Source organism: Phyllostomus hastatus, unplaced genomic scaffold (genome assembly GCF_019186645.2).
Source record: "Phyllostomus hastatus isolate PE091 unplaced genomic scaffold, TTU_PhHast_1.1 phas_scaffold_501, whole genome shotgun sequence".
NCBI classification, from domain to species: Eukaryota; Metazoa; Chordata; class Mammalia; order Chiroptera; family Phyllostomidae; genus Phyllostomus; species Phyllostomus hastatus.
In genome coordinates, this window is record NW_025334033.1 from 71,966,148 (window position 1) to 71,984,151 (window position 18,004).

Here is an 18,004-nt window from a genome sequence, read left to right on the forward strand (position 1 = left end):
CGGCCCCGTCACACGAGGGCCCCCCAGGAAGGAGCAGCTCATGCTGCCTGCTGCCCCCTCCCCATTCGGCGCCACGCCCGCCATTCCCCTGCTGTGGGCTGAGTGGCGGGCGTGGGAGGGGAGCTGCGCGTCCTGGCTCCCGTGGTGCCCCTTCTCCCCGTCCGGTTGTGGGGGGTGCACGCGGACCGCTGCGGGGGCCCGTGTCCGGGTCGCACGGGCCTGTCCTCCCGTGTCTGCCGGTTCGCTTGGCGCCGTCCATTCCCGTCGTGGACACGGGGCTGTGTCCTCGTCCCAGGGGCCGCCGGTGTCCCCTGGCGTCTCTGCTCTCAGCTCTTTGGCCGGGGGTGCCTGGCAGTGGGGCTGCGGGGCAGGTGCAGGGCCCTCCGGTCAGCCAGGCTTCCTGGCCACACCTGCAGGGGTGCCCCCTTCGGAAGAGGAAGCCAGGTGGCCACTCCCCACTCTGAGCGCTAACCCGGGCTTTAGGGGTTGGGTGGCCGGCTCCTCTCCTCGCCACCAGGTGGCGCCCACAGCACACCCTGCTGGACCGCCCTGCTCTGGGGGGACGCCCCCCTTGGGGGCTGCCCTGGGGCCTCGGGGCCGGAAGAACGGGTGCTCCCCACAGGCAAGAGTAGCCACAGAGTCGAAAAGCCATTTTTATTGAGGGTTTGGAGGGGCAGTCTCATTGTAATAGTAAAAATACTCAAGTCGAGTGTAAAAAACACCATGGTGCAGCGCAGTGTCTGGCCAGGAGCACACAGTGACCGCCCCTGCAGGGGCGTCGGGTGGGCAGCGGGGAGGTGAGGCTTCTGTAGAGGACGGGCGCTACAGGGGGCCCCTGGGGTGGACGTCCGGAGGAGGGGGCAGGGGAGGGGCTGGCCTCCGCAGGACCGAGCCGATCACCGCACACGACCCGTGCAGCACGCCCCGGCAGGTCTCCCTCCGCCTGCTCCTGCCCCGGGCGGACCTCAGCCCAGCCCCGAGCCTGCCGCGGGGGCGCTGTCTGACCCCCGGGGGAGGGGCCAGGCCAACGCGCCACAGGCCGGCTGCTTCCGGTGCGCCGGGCCGAGCACAGAGAGGTTTCAGCTGGGGGGGTGCTCGGACCCCAGCTGCACGCGGCTAACGAAGTCCCCGGCGCTTCCCGCGTGAACCTCGTCGTCTGCAGGCCGAGGCCACGCCCGGAGAACTGGATGAAATAAATTAAGAAAAACCGAAGGCCAGCCTTCCTCCCCGCCGGCCAGGGGCCCAGCCCACAGCACGGAAGTCTCCCCGTCCGAGCCGGAGGAGCAGCGCGGCGCAAGGCCGACGCGCGCGGCCGCGGCCAGAAGAGCGGCATCCGATGCAGATTGTCCGTGCGGCGCCCTCCCGGTCCACGGAGCTGGCGCCCGGCAGGCCCCTTCAGGCCGTGCCGCTGGCCGAGTAGGAGAACTGGGGGAAGTGGGGCCTCCGCTCGCTGTCCGCACACTCCATGCTGTCCTCTGTGGGCGGGAGACGGAGTTCGGACCCGGGCCAGGGACACGGGGCCAGGTCCCAGAAGACTGGACTCTGGGGCCCGACCCTCCAGCGCCGGGCCCTCCCGCCCTCCGGGGGGGGTCTCTCCAGTGAAAGCGGACAGGGCAGCCTCCCTGGGAGGGCAGCCCGGGCTCCATGGTCTGGAGGGACTCTGGTGGGAGGCAGCCCTCACCTTGGTCAGGTGGGGTGATGGTGATCATCTGGGCGGTGAACTCCTCATCAAAATACCTGGTGTCTGTCTCCGAGGTGACCTGGGGCTTGAAGGGTGGACTGAGCTGCGGGGGTGGGGGGGCAGGTTACAGGCTGGCTCTGCACCTGCCGGGCACACCCTCTGGCCCCCAGGGGTGCTGAGCCTGTCACCTCGGCCAAGGGCAGGCAGAGTCCTGCTCACAACAGCCCCTGCAGGTGACAAGCGGTAGTGCAGCCCAGCTTGGAGGTACACCCCAGCTCCACCACCACCCACATGCCTTTTAATTTTTCTATCTTTCTCATTTTCCTTTCTGGTTTTCTTACACACTGGGAAGGGGATGGAGAGAGCACCTTGGAGCAAAGTGTGTGGAGTGGGCTCCCCCACCAGGTGCCCACACAGCCCGGCCACTGGAGCTGCCCCTTCGATAATCCACGATGCAGGTAGAGTCCCCCCGTGGTCCATGACCCACCTGGGCTGGCAAGTGGCTTCCCCATGCAGTAGGCCCAGGGAGCAGAGGCCAGTGCCAGCCACATGGAGAGCAGGGCTCAGGGGCCGTGCCCCAGCCTGAGCCCACCCTGGTGTGTTCTCCAAGCCCGCCCCTCCCCTGGCAGCTCCCCCCACCCAGGAGGTGAGGAAGGGGCCAGGGCCCATCCGTCATGCAGGCTCCTGGGCTTTGCCCTCCAGGCCCCCCCAGGTGGTGGGGCAGGGGACGCCTGCTGAGTGTGGGGCCGGCCAGCCTCATGCGTGGCTCGAGGACCCCAACGTGGCCTGGCCGAGTCCGGGTGCTGAGAGGACCGGCCATAGCCCAGGACACTGTGGGGTGAGTGTGAGACGGTACTGCAGGCAGGCGCCCCAAGTCTCCCAGGCCCTGGCCAGGGCTGGGGCAGCCCCTCGAGAGCTGGCAGGGTCCTTGTCCAAGGCTGGGCAGGTGTCAAGCCCTTGGAGGGCTGGGCCAGGAGGCAGAAGGCCGTGGGGCCAGAGCATGGAGCAGGGCCGGGCGGGGTGGGGCGCCCTGCAGGCAGGCGAGTGTGGCCTGCAGGGGAGGAGGGCAGGCGACGGAGCAGAGCGTGCTTGGGGACGGGTGCCTGTGGGCCCCCGAGGTAGCCTGCACCGGGGGGCAGTGAGGGGCACATGCAGGGTGCAGCTGGCTGGCTCCTGGGAGGCCTCCTGCAGGAGCCAGACAGGCAGGTGCTGCCGCGCTCCCGCAGCCCAGGGGCAGGCCTGGGCTCTCCCAGTAGCGTGACGGATTGAGGTCAGACAATGGGAGGAACTGGGACAGCAGGGTAGTGCCCTGACCCCGCCTCCAGCCTGCAGCACGCAGCACCCGGGAAGGGAACCGAGGCGCTCTCAGAGCCGAAGGGGAGCCACCTGCAGGGACCACACCACACACAGCTCCTCCCAGGGAGGGGCGGGGGCGGGGGCGGGGGCGTGCGCCTGCGGCGAGGGGCGGGGCGGCGCACCTTCTTCTCGTACACGTCCTGCCACACGATGCCGGCGAAGAAGCGGTGCTGCATGATCTCCTTGGCGTCCTCCGAGCCCCCTCCGAGCCTGCAAACAACAAGAGACCATGGTGACAGTGCCGCCGCTGCCCACCCAGGCTCAGGCCACCCTCTAGGCCCCTCCTCCACCGGATGAGGCCAGGCGGCACTGGGTGGTGTGGGCAGAGGGCGGTGGGGACACAAGGTCCCCCGGCTGAGCCCCAGCCGGCACAGAAGGCTGGGTGAGCGGGAGCTGCCGGCAGGGTGGGGTCCTCCGGAGGGGTGTGAGGGGCCGGCCGGCGGTGGACAGAGACCCCGCCCCCACAGGCTGCCCGGGTCCGCGACGCGCACCTCTCCTTGGGGTCCTTCTTGAGCAGCCCAGACAGCAGGGCCTTGGCCTCGGGGCTGAGCGTGCGCGGGAAGCGGATCTCCTCCATGAGGATGAGCTCGAAGAGCTTCTCGTGGTCCTGGTTGTAGAAGGGCAGCCGGCCGCACAGCATCTCGTACATGACCACGCCCAGCCCCCACCAGTCCACGGCCCGACCGTAGTCGTTGTCCTCCAGCACCTCGGGCGCCAGGTACTCGGGCGTCCCGCAGAAGGTCCTCATGGTGGCCCCGTCCTTGATGCCCTCCTTGCACAGCCCGAAGTCAGTGATCTTGACGTGCCCGTCCTTGTCCAGCATCAGGTTCTCCAGCTGCGGGGCTTGGCCTCGTCAGTGCCCACAGGCCTGGCCCCGCCCCCGCCAGCCTGGCCCCGCCCCGCCCATGGCCACGCCCACCTTGAGGTCCCGGTAGACCACGTTCTTCTCCGAGTGCAGGTAGTCCAGGGCGGACACGATCTCCGCGCCGTAGAAGCGGGCGCGGTCCTCGGGGAACACCCGCTCCCGCGACAGGTGGAAGAAGAGCTGTGGGAGTTGGGTGGGGGTCTGAGCCAGGGCGCCCGGCCAGCCTGAGACCACCCTACTCCATGGGCGGGGCGGCGGGCCTCGCGGTGGGACGGGCAGGGCGGGCCCCCTGCAGCTGGGGTGGCAGCACCGTCCCCGGGCCGGGAGGGCGCCCAGCCCCTGCCCGGCAGCCCTACCTCGCCGCCGTTGGCGTACTCCATGACGAAGCAGAGGCGGTCGTGGGTCTGGAAGGAGTACTTCAGGGCCTGCAAGGGACACAGGCTGGAACCGCAGCTCCTCGAGCCAGATGGGGATGCCCCAGCGCATCGCCACCCCACAGGCCGGGCCCGGGGGCCAGTTCTGTGAACTCGGAGGCGCCCCAACAGGACGCCCTCACCCCCGACCTGGAGAGGACCCTCCTTCCTGGCGCAGCTGCCATGCTTTCTGAGGGTGGTTCCTGTGCGCAGTTCCCACCCACACGAACGGCCCGGGCACCTAGTCCAGCGGCTGGAGCCGGGTCGTTCCAGGAGCTGGGGGGCACCTGGGTGGGGAGCCAGACCCCGAACTGTCCAGGAAGACCCTGAAGGCCAGGCCCAGCTGCCAGGGCCCGATCGGGACCCCAAGGACCGTGGGGACCGGCCCGTGACTTCCAGGAGCTGCCTGGCCTGGCACACCGATGTCTGGGTGGCTCTGTTGTTCCCAAAGGCTAAGGACCCCCACCCCACAGGCCTGGGGGCGGAGCACCCCAGCACAGGGCGTGCAGCCGAAAGCCACCTCCCCCTTTCACACACGGGACAGTGCGCACGGCCCAGGAGTCCCCGGGGCCCCGGGAGCACAGAAGTCCGTTCTCCTCGGACCTAGGCTGGCCTCCGCCGGCCCCGCGCCTGACGCGGTGAGTGCACGGGCCACAGGAGCGCCCCCGGGGCCACCCACCGTCAGGAAGGGGTGCCGCGAGTTCTGCAGCACGCGGTTCTCCGTGAGCGTGTGCGCCACCTCGTCCTTGGCCACGATGACCTCCTTCTTGAGGATCTTCATGGCGTAGTAGCGGCCGGTGGCCTTCTCCTTCACCAGGATCACCTTCCCGAAGGTGCCCTTGCCCAGCAGCTTCAGGTACTCGAACTCGTTCATGGTCTGCAGGGCGGCGGCCGCGTCAGGGGCAGGGGCCAGGCCTCGGGCTTCCTGGGGCCCGGGGTCCCAGCCTCGCTTCTGGCCCAGGGCTCTGACGGTCAGACCGTGCTGCCCACAGGGCAGCCCCGGGAGGGGCCCTGTGACCCCCAGGACCTTGCGGGAGGGGGGTGGGGGTTGCTCACCACACGGTGCTTGGGCTTGGCCAGGGACACCTCCATCTCCTCGGCCCCCGAGTTGTCACTAGGTGAGCCGGATCGGAAGTCCATCATCTCCTCCTCCTGCCGCTTGAGCCCGTCGGCCACCGTCTGGATGGCGGTGGTCCACTCCTCCCTAAAGGGCGCGCGTTGAGGTCTGGGTCCTGGCCCTGCCCCTGCCCGGGCCCCGCCCCTGCCCAGGCCCCGCCCTCCACCGCCCAGCTCAGAGACCCCAGGAGGCTGCTGGTTGGAGCCCTGGGCTGGCCCCACCTACTGCAGGTCCTCAGCCCTGGAGGCCCCAGCAGGACGGGCTCCCCTCCCGCCCCAGGCGCCCGCGCCGTACCGCTCCTCGGGCGTCTCCACGTGGAAGGTGCGCTCGATGACCGTGGTCCACTGCAGGCACCGGATGATGAAGGTGTTGGGCCGGGGCCGCTCCGTCTTCATCAGCTGGCATTCTGGGGGCGGGGCCGGCCGGTGAGCGCCCTGGGCACGCGCCCCAGACCCCACCCCCGGGTCCTGGGAAGTCCTGTCCTGGCCCCTCTCCAGGCTTCAGTTTCCCTCCTTGTGAGACGCCCCGCTCCGACCCAGATGCTGCTCCGGAGCTGTCCCGCCCACTGCGTCCCCGCCCCCCCCACAGTCCCGCCCACGCTCTCTGAGCCCCGACTCGGGCCTCAACTGGCCGAAGGAGTACAGGGTCCCCGGAAGGGGCCGCAGGGTGGGGCCTCGCAGGAGAGCAGCCTGCCTACTGCGCCCTCCTGCCCCATCTCCTCACAGGCCACCCCAGGGTGGGGCCTGTCCTGAGGCAGCTGCAGGATGAGACCCACCCACTGACCCATCCCCACCCCCCGGGGCCCAGGGGGTCCAGGCAGGCTGGCAGGCCTGGGAGCACACACACACCCCTGGATGTCCTGCACACCTGTGATGTGCAGACACCTGGACCGCGCGCGCGCACACACACACACACACACACACACACCCAGAGCACGGAGCCTGCACCTGCTGCTGAGGAACGGTGGGCACGCATCAGGTTGGAGAGGGGCGTGCATGTGTGTGTGGGGGGACTGCTGAGGGAGGCCCCTGGGACAGGTGCGGGCCCAGCTGGTGAGGCGGGGGGCGGGGCCTGTGCAGGGGCGTCTGGCATCCCAGCCTCTGTGACCCAGCAACGGGAGGGCCCTCGGGACCCAGCCACACCTGGGGGAGCCGTCTGTCAGGCCTGGGGCCAGCTGGGGGCGCAGGGCCAGCTCTGTGCGGAGGATGGCCGTGTGGGCACGGGGTGGGGGCAGACCCCCACCGCCCACTCGCTAACGGAGACCACCTGGTGCCCCTGGGACCCAAACCCCTGACGCCCATCCCAGGGCCTGGCCGCCACTGCTCAGGCGGCCCTTCTGGCTGGCCCCGCCTCCCACATGCCTGCAGAGAAACCCCTCAGCCCGTGGGCTTGGCCGTGGTAGCACCCTCGAGGGGTCCCGTCCCCCAGCAGGGCGGCCGGGCCAGCGGCCTCCTGGTGCCCCGGAGCCCCAGGCCCGCCAAGCCCCGCACAGCTACAGCGCGCCCACAGGGGGCGTCTGCCTCCTGGGTCTCCCCTCACTTGGGCCCCCGACCCGCCTCACATCAGCCCAGCCACCGGCTGGGCAGCAACTCTGCCCCTGTCCCCCAGGCGCGCTGGGGGGTACGCTGGCCGTGCCCTGTGCCCCCAAAGCACATGCGGGGCAGCCGAGGCGCCAGGCCCCCGCACCCAGCACACCTGCAGGCGGGGAGCAGGGGCTCCCTCTGTCCACCTGGGCACAGCCCACTGACACTGCGGCCGGCTGACACCTCGGCGGGAGCCTGGGGTCTGGCAAGGTGGGGGCTGGATGGCAGGTCGGGCAGCGCTGAACAGGGGACGCACCTGGGGTGGAGCCAGGACCCCCCCCCCCCGCCACAGTGGGCACTGCAGCCCGAGGCGGACGTGGGACTCGGTGAAGGAGCCTGTCACGCGGCCACCACGCGGCCGCTGCTGGCCCGGCCCCGGGCAGAACGCGGGCGACGAGCCCCAGAAGGCCCACCCAGCCTGGCGCCCGCCCACTGCCGCCCCAGCCCCAGGCATGGGGTTGCACCCGCCACACCCCCGAGGTATGCCGCAGAGGCAGTTTAGGAAAGGGGCCAGCCAGCCGAGCCCCTCCCCTCCCCCCGGCTGGGGACAGGCACAGGCACGGAGGTGCAGGGGGCAGGGCCTCTCACTACCTTCCAGGGGCGGCCACAGGCTCTTCCTGGGGGTGACAGAGGCTCCCACAGCCGGGTGCCCCTCGTGCGTGCTCATCTGCCGCCCCGACCAAGGGCCGCGCTGGACAGGCCCTGGGTGGCTGCCCCAGGCTGGACTCTGCCCCCGCCGGGCCAGGCCAGGCCTTCTGGCCTGCAGAGTGGGAACGCCCGGGGCAGCCCCAGGGTCACCAGCCTTGGGACTCTGCACAGAGCCCCGCCTGGCAGAGCTGGCCGCAAGGGGGTCCCCGCGGTGACCCGGGGCCAGCGCTGCCCAGCCTGGGCCCTGGCAGCCACCGGCCACCAGCAGAGGCCCAGGGAGACCCCAGCACGGGGCCACGGCCGCGCACCCCGGTCCCGAGCGGGCTGCCCCGGGCTCACTCACGCGCCACAGAGAAGTTGTTGAGGGGCGACTCGCGCTGCTCCAGGTCCTGCGGGCGCTCCTTGTAGCCGATGAAGGTGCCGTCGTTCTTCAGCAGGAAGTAGCGGGGCCGCCAGGTTTTGATGTACTCCCCTGCGGGCACAAGCTGTGAGGGGCCGCCGCCGCCGGACCCGCGCCCCTCCTCCCACAGACCCCAGCGCGGCGGCGGTGGTGCACGGGCAGCTGGCTGTGCCAGGCCAGGTGGGCATGTGGACTAGGGCAGACCGGCCCGATCCAGAGGGCCTCCCTGGAGGAGGTGGCAACAAGTCAGTGTGTCCCAGCAGCTCGAGCGCTGGCGTCAGCCACCTGCTGGGGGCATCAGGGCCAAGAACTCTCACCACTCACTGTGGGTCCGGCCACTGGTCAGCCAAAACAGTCACTCTGGTGACAGTGGCAGGTGGGCAGCTCACCACAGCTGAGCCCCAGCCGAGCGGATGGAACCCGGTACCCGGCAGTGAGGGGACAGCACCACGTGCCGGAGGCCTGGGCCGCCGGGCACACACGGGCCCGCCTGCTGTCCTTGGGACCGAGCCCCCACCACTCGTGTGACAGCACTCGCCGCGCGGGCGCTGGGAGCCGGGTCGGCCCCGGGCACGGCAGAGCAGCCAGGCCCAGAGGCAGCCAAGCCCCGCGGCCCTGGACCCCAGCCCCCCACCCGAGGGTCACCCAGGTACGCAGCCGAGGCTCCCCCGAGTCCTGCGACATCAGCTGTAAACAGGCGTTTGCACAGAAGCAAGCAGATGTCCTCGGCGATCTTCGAGCGACTGTCATTTTTCATACTGACACCCAGAAAAAACGTTTCATTTACATTTTGTCGAGCAAGGAGTTTGAACAACAGTGGAAAACTTACTAATGAGGCAGCCGCTTCCTCAGAGGGGCCGTGGGCAGGGAGGGGGTGGGGTCCCCCAGCTCTGGGCCAAGCTGAGGCCCGGACCAGAGCAGAGAGGCCTCTGGAACTGCCGCCCTGGCCGGTGCCCCTCCCCCTCCCCCCACGCACCTCTGGGTGTGGCCTCCACGGTCCCTCGTTCTCCATGACCCTGGGCTGCTGGGGGTGTGGGGTCTCCAGCCACCCTTCCCTGGGGAGCCCACCCGCAGGGGGCACTGCCACTGGGCTCGGGCGCCACGGCTGGTGGGTGACCTGGGCCACCTGACAGCACTTAGCAGGGTCTCCACCCAGGTCTGCCCTCCAGGCCCCTGGGGACAGGCGGCTGCGGTCTGGCCCCACACCCAGGTCCCCTTTCCCCTTCGGTGGGTGCCGGGGGTGGGAGCGAGCAGAGCCGGCTGGGGGGGCCCCGTGCCGTGCCGAGCGGAGCGGCCGACCGCGCTCCCCCGCGCCCCCCGCCTGCGCGCCAGACTGGAGCTGTCGGTCCCTGATGGAGTGCCTCCCGTCCCGCCAGCTGCCGCTCCCCGGGACGCTGACTGCGCCGGAGAGTGATGAGCGCAGCGCCCGCGCGGCCCGCGCATCCATCTTGACGCGCCAACTGTGCCGGCCCCACTGTGCGCAGTGCGCCCCCCGGCGCCGCACGGAGCTGCAGTGAGCGGAGGCCCTCACTCGGTGGCGTCCGACCACTGGGCCGGGACACCCTGGCTCCCAGGGCCCGCCTCAGCCAAGTGACCTTCACCCCGCTGACCACCCCAGGGCTGGGGAGGTTCCGGAACCCAGGGCTGGGAGGGGACCCAAGGGAGCAACGCCAGAGAGAAGGGGCTGAGGGGAGGGCACCCTGCCTAGGGGAGCCGTGGGGCGGGTCTGGGGGAAGGGCCCTGAGCCCAGGCCCCGGGCACTGCTGGGGGCCAGGGCTGTCCCCCCACCCCACCTGGCCAACCCCAGGAGCCAGGTGACACCCAGGTGGGGCGCTGGGGGGCCAGGGCCAATGCCCCACCAGCTCAGCTCCCCAGCTGGGACCACCCACACCAGTTGCCAGGACACGGGAGCCACGGCCAACCTGGGCCTGAGCTGGGGCAGGTGCGGGGAAGTGCTGGGGCTCCAGTGCCCACCCTACCCCAAGAAACTGCTAGCTGGGTGGCAGGCGGGCAAGAGGGCTGCAAGTCAGCCCCCCACCCCGGGGTTCTCTGGGAGGCAGCCGCCCTGGGTGGGCTGGGGCTGCAGCTCAGCCCGGCACCCATGTCCGGTCAGGGCCCCACCACCCCCTCCTGCGGCCCAGGCCCCCTCTGCTCAGAGGCCCTCAGCACCCCGCGTTGGCAGCCCCCAGGGGCCCCCTCCACCGTCCTGACCTTCCTGGGCACCACTCGGTCCCACGGGGCTGCAGGACTCCGGGCAGAGGGGGCCTCCCGACCTGCCGCGGCCGACCTCGCCCTCGGAGCCGTGGCGCGGGGGCGCAGGGGTGCGGGGACAGGACTGCGTGCGCCCCGACCCAACACCGAGGGCCAGGCACAGGGGCAGCAGGGGAGGCCGGGCGGCCCGCGGCGGGCAGCCTGAGGGGCAGCGCGCCATGCCCGCACACCCTCTGCAGCCCCCAGTTCTCGGGGAAACTGCTGGGCAGACACTTCGCCGCCGCGGCGGGCGCTGGCAGGGCGCCAGGCGGGCCGAGCTGCCTCTCCACAGCGGAGCGAGCCCCAGCAGGCCCGGGGAGTGCCGCCAGCTGACAGCGGCGGCCGCACGGTCCCCCGCCGACGACACATCCATCGCCCCGACAGCTGCCGGGCGCCCATTTGCTTCCTCGGCACAGCGAGCGGGCGGCCCTGCTGATGGAGGCCCATCCATCGCCGCCTGCCAGGCGGGGTCGCCTCGCGGGGCCTCTCCGCCCGCGCCGGGGCACGCCCCGTGTCCCCACACCAGCAGGGCACCCGACCGGGGCCGCACCGCCCCTCCCCCGCCTGTCAGGACACGGAGGGCCGGCGTGGACGAGGGAGGGCAGGAGGCGGCAGAGGTGGGGTCTCCGGGTCCAGCAGAGGCCCTGGACGCGGCCAGGCCGAGATCCGTCCCGCCACCCCCGCCCCCGGAAGGCCCCAAACGAGGAAGGCACGGGGCTCCCAGGCCGGCCGAGGCGGCGGGAGAGGGGGCCGGGCAGTGGGGAACAGCCCGGCACTCCGGCTGCCCAGAGGACAGGTGGGCGCTGGGCCCCCACCCCCGGCGGACACGCCCCTGGGAAAGGACAGGAGCACCCCGGGCCCTTCCCAGGGCCCTGGCTGCCGAAAGCGCCCGCCCCGGGGGCAGGGACGTGGGCAGTCCCCGGGGCCGCTGGCCACCACTCCCACGACGGCCCCTGCAGACCCCGGAGGAGCTGGCACCAGGCCCCTGCATCTAGGTGGCCTGTGCAGTCCGGGCCTCGGTCCTCGACGCCGCAGGAGAGGCACCCTCTGCGGGGCGGGGGGCGGGCGGGGGGGGCCATGTCCTCCAGAGGCGGCCTCTGACCTGGAGCCACAACCGCAGGGGGATGCGCTCTCAGCCCCTCCCCCGTGGTGACGGGGTGGCAGGCTGCGTCCCCCGTCATCTCACATCGCTGGCTGCTCCCCACACCCCAAACTCAGCTGCCCCTGCGCCCCAGGCCCGCCCAGCCGGAAGGCTCCCCACGTGAGTCTCTGCCTGGGACCCCACCAAAGGCACCTGTCCGCGCCCCGGGGAGACAAGGGGCCGCAGTCCCAGGCCACCCAGGCGCCCTCCCCAAAGTCCCACGGCTCTAAGCTGTAGGGACGGTGGGCAGGAGGGACGGGTGGGAGTGAGGGCTTGGGGGGGACACTGGTCTGGGCTGAGGGCCTTCTGGGGGGCCATGGGGCAGGGCTGGGGTGGGCACGGTGCACAGGTGGAAGTCGCAGGGGGGCGGCCCCGAGAGCCGGCACCGAGACAGCCGGCAGCTGCAGTCACAGGCAGCCCACGGGAGGGGCTGCCTCCCCTCGCCTGGCCTGGCGGGTGTGCCCGGGCGCAGGGGGCACCAGCTGGAGGGACCAGCTGCAGGGCCTCGCCTGGAGGCGCTTCTAGGAACCGGCCTGATTCGACCCAGCCAGCTCCTGGGCGCAGGCAGCGTGGGGGGTGTGGCGCAGCCGGGGTGGCACCCCGTTCCCCAGCCCCCCCCCCCCGCCCCCGGCACAAGAGAGCTACAAAGGCCGGCCAGCCAAGGCCCTCCCTTCGGGGACCCCCATCGCGCTTGTTCCCAAGCGGGGCAGCTGTGCCCAGGAAGGAGGCCACAGTGCCACCTGCTGGGGACCCCCAGGCACGGGCCCAGGGCCCAGGGCTGGGGTGGGCGGGGGCCCCTCACCCCCGCCCCCTGCAAGAGGCCCGAGCTTCCTCTTTTGTTGTTTATTTTGAAGGGAAAACTCCACACACTCCCAAAACAGGAAATGCAGCCCCACGCAGCTGGCCCGGCGAGGCCACGGCCACACAAGGCCACGCACCACCACCGGCAGGGTGGGGCCTGGATGAGACTCGGGGCCGCCACGGGAGTCCGTGTCCAAGTGGACTAGACAGGCCCCCAGCCGAGTTCCCAGTGTGTCCTCAGCATGTCGCCGCCTCCTCCCAAGCGGGGTGGCTGGCAGGCTCTGCGCTCCCCGACGCCGTGCCGGCAAGGCAGGACCACCACGCCCCCGTCTCAGGGCCACACGAGGAGCCCAGCTGACGGCCACTCCTCAGAGAGAGGCGGGGACTGGCCCCGACTGAGGGCCGGGCTGTGGAGGGGCCCCAGAGCCCAGCAAACACAGGCCCGCCCGGCACAGCCCCGGGGAGAGGAGGTAAACTGAGGCACAGGCGCCCGGCAGACCCCACAGGTGACCCTTCCCAGGCACGGCCCCAGGGACAGGGGAACCCCAGGCCCACCGGCAGGCTCCCCTCAGCCCCACCACTCACACCTGGCCTGCTGGGTGCCCGGGGCCTGCACCCCACTCCTTCCCCAGGCCTGGGCCCCTCCCCTCGCCCTGTGTTCCGCGTCCAGCCGCCCCCCTGGCCCGGCCAGCCTGTCCCTGGTGGGGAGAGCACCATGGGCTCTGGGCATGGGGCCCCGGGGCGAGGCGGGGACGGTGTGAGGACAGAACCTCCGGGGGCAGGGCTGCTGTCGCCCCCAGCCGACCTCCAGGAGGCGGCCGTGCGTGAACAGACCAGGCCTTTAGAAAGGGAAACCTGTGGGCAGCCCCAGACCCCAGAACTCGGGGTCAGGACGTCCAGCCCCCGGGGGGCGCCCGCCCACCGGGCCCCACACGGCCCACTGACCCCAGGCTCGCTTTCCTGGGGACCAGCCTCCTGCTGGTCACACAGGGACACAGGGGCCAGAGGGCTGGCCCGGGCCCCGAGCTCCGCACCCCGTAGCTGCTCTGGCCCAAAGCGCAAGGCACCAGCACCTCAGAACTCCGTTTGGGGCCCACTGCCCACCTCCCCAAGGGGTGTGAGGAGCCCGGGTCCAGGGGTTTGCCCAGCATGGGACCAGCCGCCCTGCCCCTCTGTGGTGCCCATAAGGCCGCTGGAGGCAGCCACTTGTCAGGTGGTCGGCCCTGGGGTGGATGCAGAAAGGACAGATGCAGGCTGTCATCCACAGGGCACCCTGACCTTCAGGGCCAGAGGGGCCAGGGGCGGGGGGGAGGCTGGCCCTGGCTCCCCCACACCCACCCGCACTCTGAACCTTAACCCCGGCCAGGCGCAAGCTTCCAGGAGCAGGGGAGGGGGACGAAGGCTCAGACCAGCATTGCAGGCGGGCCCAGCCCACCCCCAGGCTGGACTGAGGACCCCGCTCCACCCGGAGCTGCCCCCCGTCTCCCTCCTCCAGCCCCCCCACAGGCAGAGGGTCGGACAGAGGGTCAGCCAGGAGCTACAGGAGGAAGACGGGCCCAGGGCGGCTCTGGGAGGCTCCTCCGAGGGGGAGGCAGGGAAGTGGCCCTTCCGGAACAGCCGGGCGACCCGAGGAAGCGAGGAGAGGGCTGCCCCGGGCTGCCGGGCAGCGGAGTGGGGCCCGGACCCGCCTCCTGCCTGGTGAGAGGCCAGCACGCAGCCCCCCCGCCGCCCAGGAAGAGCCTGTGTCATCCCCCCTCCATGTCTAGGGGCACCTCCAGCCCCACTGGGAGTTGCTCCAATTCCCCCCACAACTCACTGAAACCCCCCATTTCCCACCAGCCCCCTCCTGGGTCGCCCCAAAGCCCAGCTCGCGGGAAGAGTCCGCATGTCTGTGGGGAGCAAACCCACAGAGCGTCGGCAGGGACCGCCCCTCCGGGCCGACCCCTGACCCCCAGCCCCTTCAGAAGGCCCGCACCCTGACCAACGACCGAAATTCGCCTGGGCATCACAGGGCGCATGTGTCAGAGCCTGGCCGGCGGGCGGACGCGCCAGTGACGGGGGCAGGGGCCCAGGCATGTCCCCGGCCGGCGCCCAACCGAACATTCAGTCAACAAACGTTAGCCAAGGTCAAGGTCAGTCCCAGGGGGAGAGTGTTTCTGCACGGCTGCCACACGCCGCCCGCCACACAAGGGGGAACGGGCCAGGGTGGGGTGGGGGGTCCCCAGCCCAAGAGGCCAGGCAGCCAGAGCGGGGGCTGCCGCAGAGGAGGCGGGGCTCCCAGGGAACACGGGGGGGGGGCAGCCTTGGGGGGAGGGGGGGCTGAGAAGGCAGGCCCCGGCAGGCCGTCCCCCACAGCCGCCCGAGCGAGTTCTCAGAACACACGGCTGACCACATCCTTGGCCCTGCTCTGAGCTCTGCAGCCCCCAGGCCTGGCCGCCGCTCTCCGCGCCCACCGGAGCTGCTGCAGCAGCCGCACACTCCTGGGGAGCGGCGCAGACCCCACAAAACCCAGGCTCCTCTGACCGGCCTCTGGGCCCCGAGGAGATGGGGAGGGGGCGCCCTCACCCTGTCCTCCAGTGCGCAGGGGGCCTGCAGCGTGGCCCCGGCACTGGGAGAGGGGCAGGCCCGGGAGACAAGGGGTGAGGGGCTTGGCGGCCCACCCTGTCCTGGGGCAGGAAGGAGGGGCCCCACTCTGCAGTGGACGGGGGGGGCTGCCCTTGGCTGCTGTTCAAACACTTGGGGCCCCCGGGGATCGGGGTGTGTGTGGCTCTCCCCCAGCCCGGGCCCAGGTGGCCACAGGGCCAGGCCCAGCAGCCCTGCCCTGCCCTGCCCTGCCCTCAGGAGCCCGCAGGCGGTGCCCCGGGCCACCGGTGAGCCAGGCCTTGGCCCGGCCCCAGCGTCCTCACTGCCTTCCAGGAAAGTGGGCAGGGAGGTGGCGGCAGCTGTCCCGCCCCCGGGGCGCAGGCAGGCAGCCACTCCGCGGCCTGGGGCCTTGCCGGCCCGCACCCAGGGGTCCTTGCAGGCTGCTCCCCGAACGCCAGACGCCCGGGGCCAGCCCCGAGCACTCACCTCGCTTGTGCAGCCAGCCCTCCTTGACGATCGCCACGTCGGCCATGGTGCCCGGGCGGCGCGCTCACTCCGCTCGCTGCTCCCCGAGCGGGAGGCTCTCCCCAGGCCCAGCGGCGTCCACAGCCTCTGGGGGCAGCAGAGGGGCACGTGAGGCCGTGTCCCGCTCGGGGCCCCTCCTCCGACCCTCTGGGGAGTCCACCCAGGCTCTCAGCCTGTGCCCGCGCGGCCCTCAGAGCCCCTCGCTGCTTCCCCACCGCGGCACCTGCTGCGGGCTCTCGTCACTGGCACGGCCCCCCACGCCCCTTGCTGCCTCACGGCCACGTGCCCAGGCCTCTGGACAAACCTCCCCCATTCCCCAAAGGCCCTCCCAGCACGGCCCAGCCCCCTGACCTGTGGACCCGCAGACGCCACCCCCTCCAGGCAGCCCTCCACCTCCCCACCCCTCAGTGAGGATGCCTGTTCTCCCTCCCCACGGTGTCCCACCCGCAGGCCGGGGTCCCCGGCAGGGCGCAGGGCTCCACCCCCGGCCTCAGGCTGGGAGAGGAGGAAATCAAGGAGTGAAGACAGCAGGGCCAGGAGTGCTGGTGGCGGGCACCATGGGTGCCCTCCAGGGCACTGTGAACCTCCCCCCCCCCCCAGGAAACCCCAGCCTCCTCCCAAACCACGGTGCCCCCGCCAGCCTGAATCTCGTTCATTCATTCCGCCCGGCACTTCTGGCGTTGCCGGCGCGGGGCTGGGGACAAAGGGAGGCTCAGACGGGCCGTCTGGGAGCAGCACCCAGTCTGGGGCGGCCGCAGGCCCACAGCCACAGCATTCAGGAGGCGAGCGACAGGGCGCTGTCCCGCCGGCTGCCTCTCCCCAGCAGACACTCTGGCCATTCATCACACACGCCGCCCCCTCCGCTGCCCGGCTGGTCGAGCTCCTAGGCATCCCTCAAAACCTGGCCTGGGCACCCCAGCCTCGACGGGCGCCCCAGAGGGCAGGCCCTGGGACACTCCTCCCCGGGGTCCCGGGCCAGGCAGGGACCGCCGAGGACGCCCGGGGTGGACCCACACGTGGGTCCTCAGCCTCTCTCCCCGGCAGCACGCTGCAGGAGCCGGGCACCGGGAGAAGGCCGCGCAGCAGTGCCCGAGGCCCCTGTGCCCGCCCGGACGGGGCAGACACACGTGGCCCAAGGAAGCGCCGGCGTGCTCAGCAGGCCCGTGGGCAGCCACCGGCAGGTAGCGTGAGCCGGGGCTCGGAGCCCCGAGTGCGGGGCACGGGCTCTGGTGACACTGGAGTGGGCGTGGCCTGCAGGCAGCAGGCCGGGCTCAGAGGCCTCCGGTTGTCCCCCTACCCCCACCCGGGCCTGAGCGGGGCCCCGCTGCTGACAGAGTCCGACAGCTGTCGAGAGCCCGTGTGTAAAAATACATCTGTGCACACACAGGGCGGTGTGCTTGTGCACACCCGGGCACGGCCAGTGCTCCTGCCCGCCTCTCCACGACGCAGGGCGGCAGGGCCGAGGGGGCCCGCTGCCTGCAGCCCCGGGACTGAGGGCCTCCTCAGTCACCGTGTTCAGCCACTATTGTTGTCACGAAACCCCAGCAGCTGGGAGCACAGTCTGTGCCCCAGAAGGGCCCCTGCCCCCCAAACGCTGGCTTGTGGACTGCACGCTCGGCTGCTGGCGGGGCCGGGAACCAAGCCCTCCCCCAGGCACCGGCCTCGGCCTAGGCCAGGGGTTCAGAGCGCTGGGAGGGGCCTGGAGCCAGGCAGGCCCCAGAGGGAAGGTGAGGGCCCTCTGGCCGCAGAGCACAGGCCTGTGCCCCGGCTCCGACCACCCCACCCCGATCTGGGATCCGAGGCCCAGCCACCCTCCAGGCCCCAGCCTCTGCGCGGCGCGGGCAGCACCTCCGGAGCCCACCAAGTTCAGGAAGCAGTTTCAGGACCCGGGAGGGCGCGTCCTCCTTCGTGGACTACTGGGCACCACAAACAACTTTTTGTCTGTGGCAAGACGAGGTCTCCTTCCAAGGGCCCACCCACAAACTTGAACGAGGGCGGGGGCCAGCCTCTTCCTAAGGCCCCTGAGCGCCTCCGGCACCCCGGCCAGCTCTGGCCCGGTGCCCAGAGAGCGCCCGCGGGGCCCCGCCGCAGGGGCGCCCCCTGCCCCAGCCCAGCCGGCCGCGGCCGCGCCCCTCCGCCCCATCCCGGGCCTCGCCAGCCGGCGGGCCGTTTCCCCAAGGTCAAGAGGGAGGCCGGGGCCGGCCGGCACCCCCGGCCCGCGCGGCCCCCGCCCTCCCCGCCCAGGCCGCGCTCGGCCACTTCCTGCTCCCGCGCCTCCATTCCGGCTGCGCGGCCCGCGCCCGGCCCCGGCGGCCGGGAACAAAGCAGCGTCGCGGGGAGGAAATCCGGGCCCCGGCGGCGGCCGCGGCGGGCGGGACTCACCGGGCGCCGCGTCCGGGCGAGCGCGGGCCTAGCCGGGCCGCGGCCTCTGGCGCCCGCCGCTCCGCATCCTCGCGGGCAGGGCCGGGGGCGGGCTGGGCGGCGCGAACCCGCGGCGGGCGCTATCGGGCGGGCCTCGCGCGGGGCCCGGTGCTCGTGCGCGGCCGCGCTCGCGTTCTCCGGTGCCTGCTGCGCGCGCGCTGGGCCGGCCGCTGCTCCGTCCCGCCGCCGCCGCCGGCCCGCCCCGTCCCCGCCCCGCGCG

The 18,004-nt window shown here is 72.1% G+C and overlaps 1 protein-coding gene across 1 annotated transcript; it reads right to left on the bottom strand.

Moving 5' to 3' along the window:
* Positions 1-640: 640 nt before the first annotated feature.
* AKT1 (AKT serine/threonine kinase 1) lies at positions 641-17,980 on the bottom strand. Its single transcript, XM_045823375.1, has 12 exons — positions 17,746-17,980; positions 15,325-15,450; positions 8,007-8,135; positions 5,727-5,838; positions 5,372-5,519; positions 4,995-5,192; positions 4,259-4,327; positions 3,957-4,082; positions 3,529-3,872; positions 3,160-3,247; positions 1,682-1,784; positions 641-1,475 (listed from the first exon to the last, which is right to left on the bottom strand). The coding sequence occupies exons 2-12, from the start codon at positions 15,368-15,370 to the stop codon at positions 1,396-1,398; spliced, it is 1,443 nt and encodes a 480-aa protein (XP_045679331.1). The 5' UTR covers positions 15,371-15,450; positions 17,746-17,980; the 3' UTR covers positions 641-1,395.
* Between the last annotated feature and the right edge of the window lie 24 nt (positions 17,981-18,004).

Coding starts and splice junctions, on each gene's coding strand:
- AKT1 (XM_045823375.1), bottom strand. CDS start 15,370: ATGGCCGACGTGGCGATCGTCAAGGAGGGCTGGCTGCACAAGCGAG. Junction 3,248..3,528: donor AAGAAGGACCCCAAGGAGAG/GTGCGCGTCGCG, acceptor TGTTGTTTGCAG/GCTCGGAGGGGGCTCGGAGG. Junction 1,476..1,681: donor CATCACCCCACCTGACCAAG/GTGAGGGCTGCC, acceptor TCCCGCCCACAG/AGGACAGCATGGAGTGTGCG.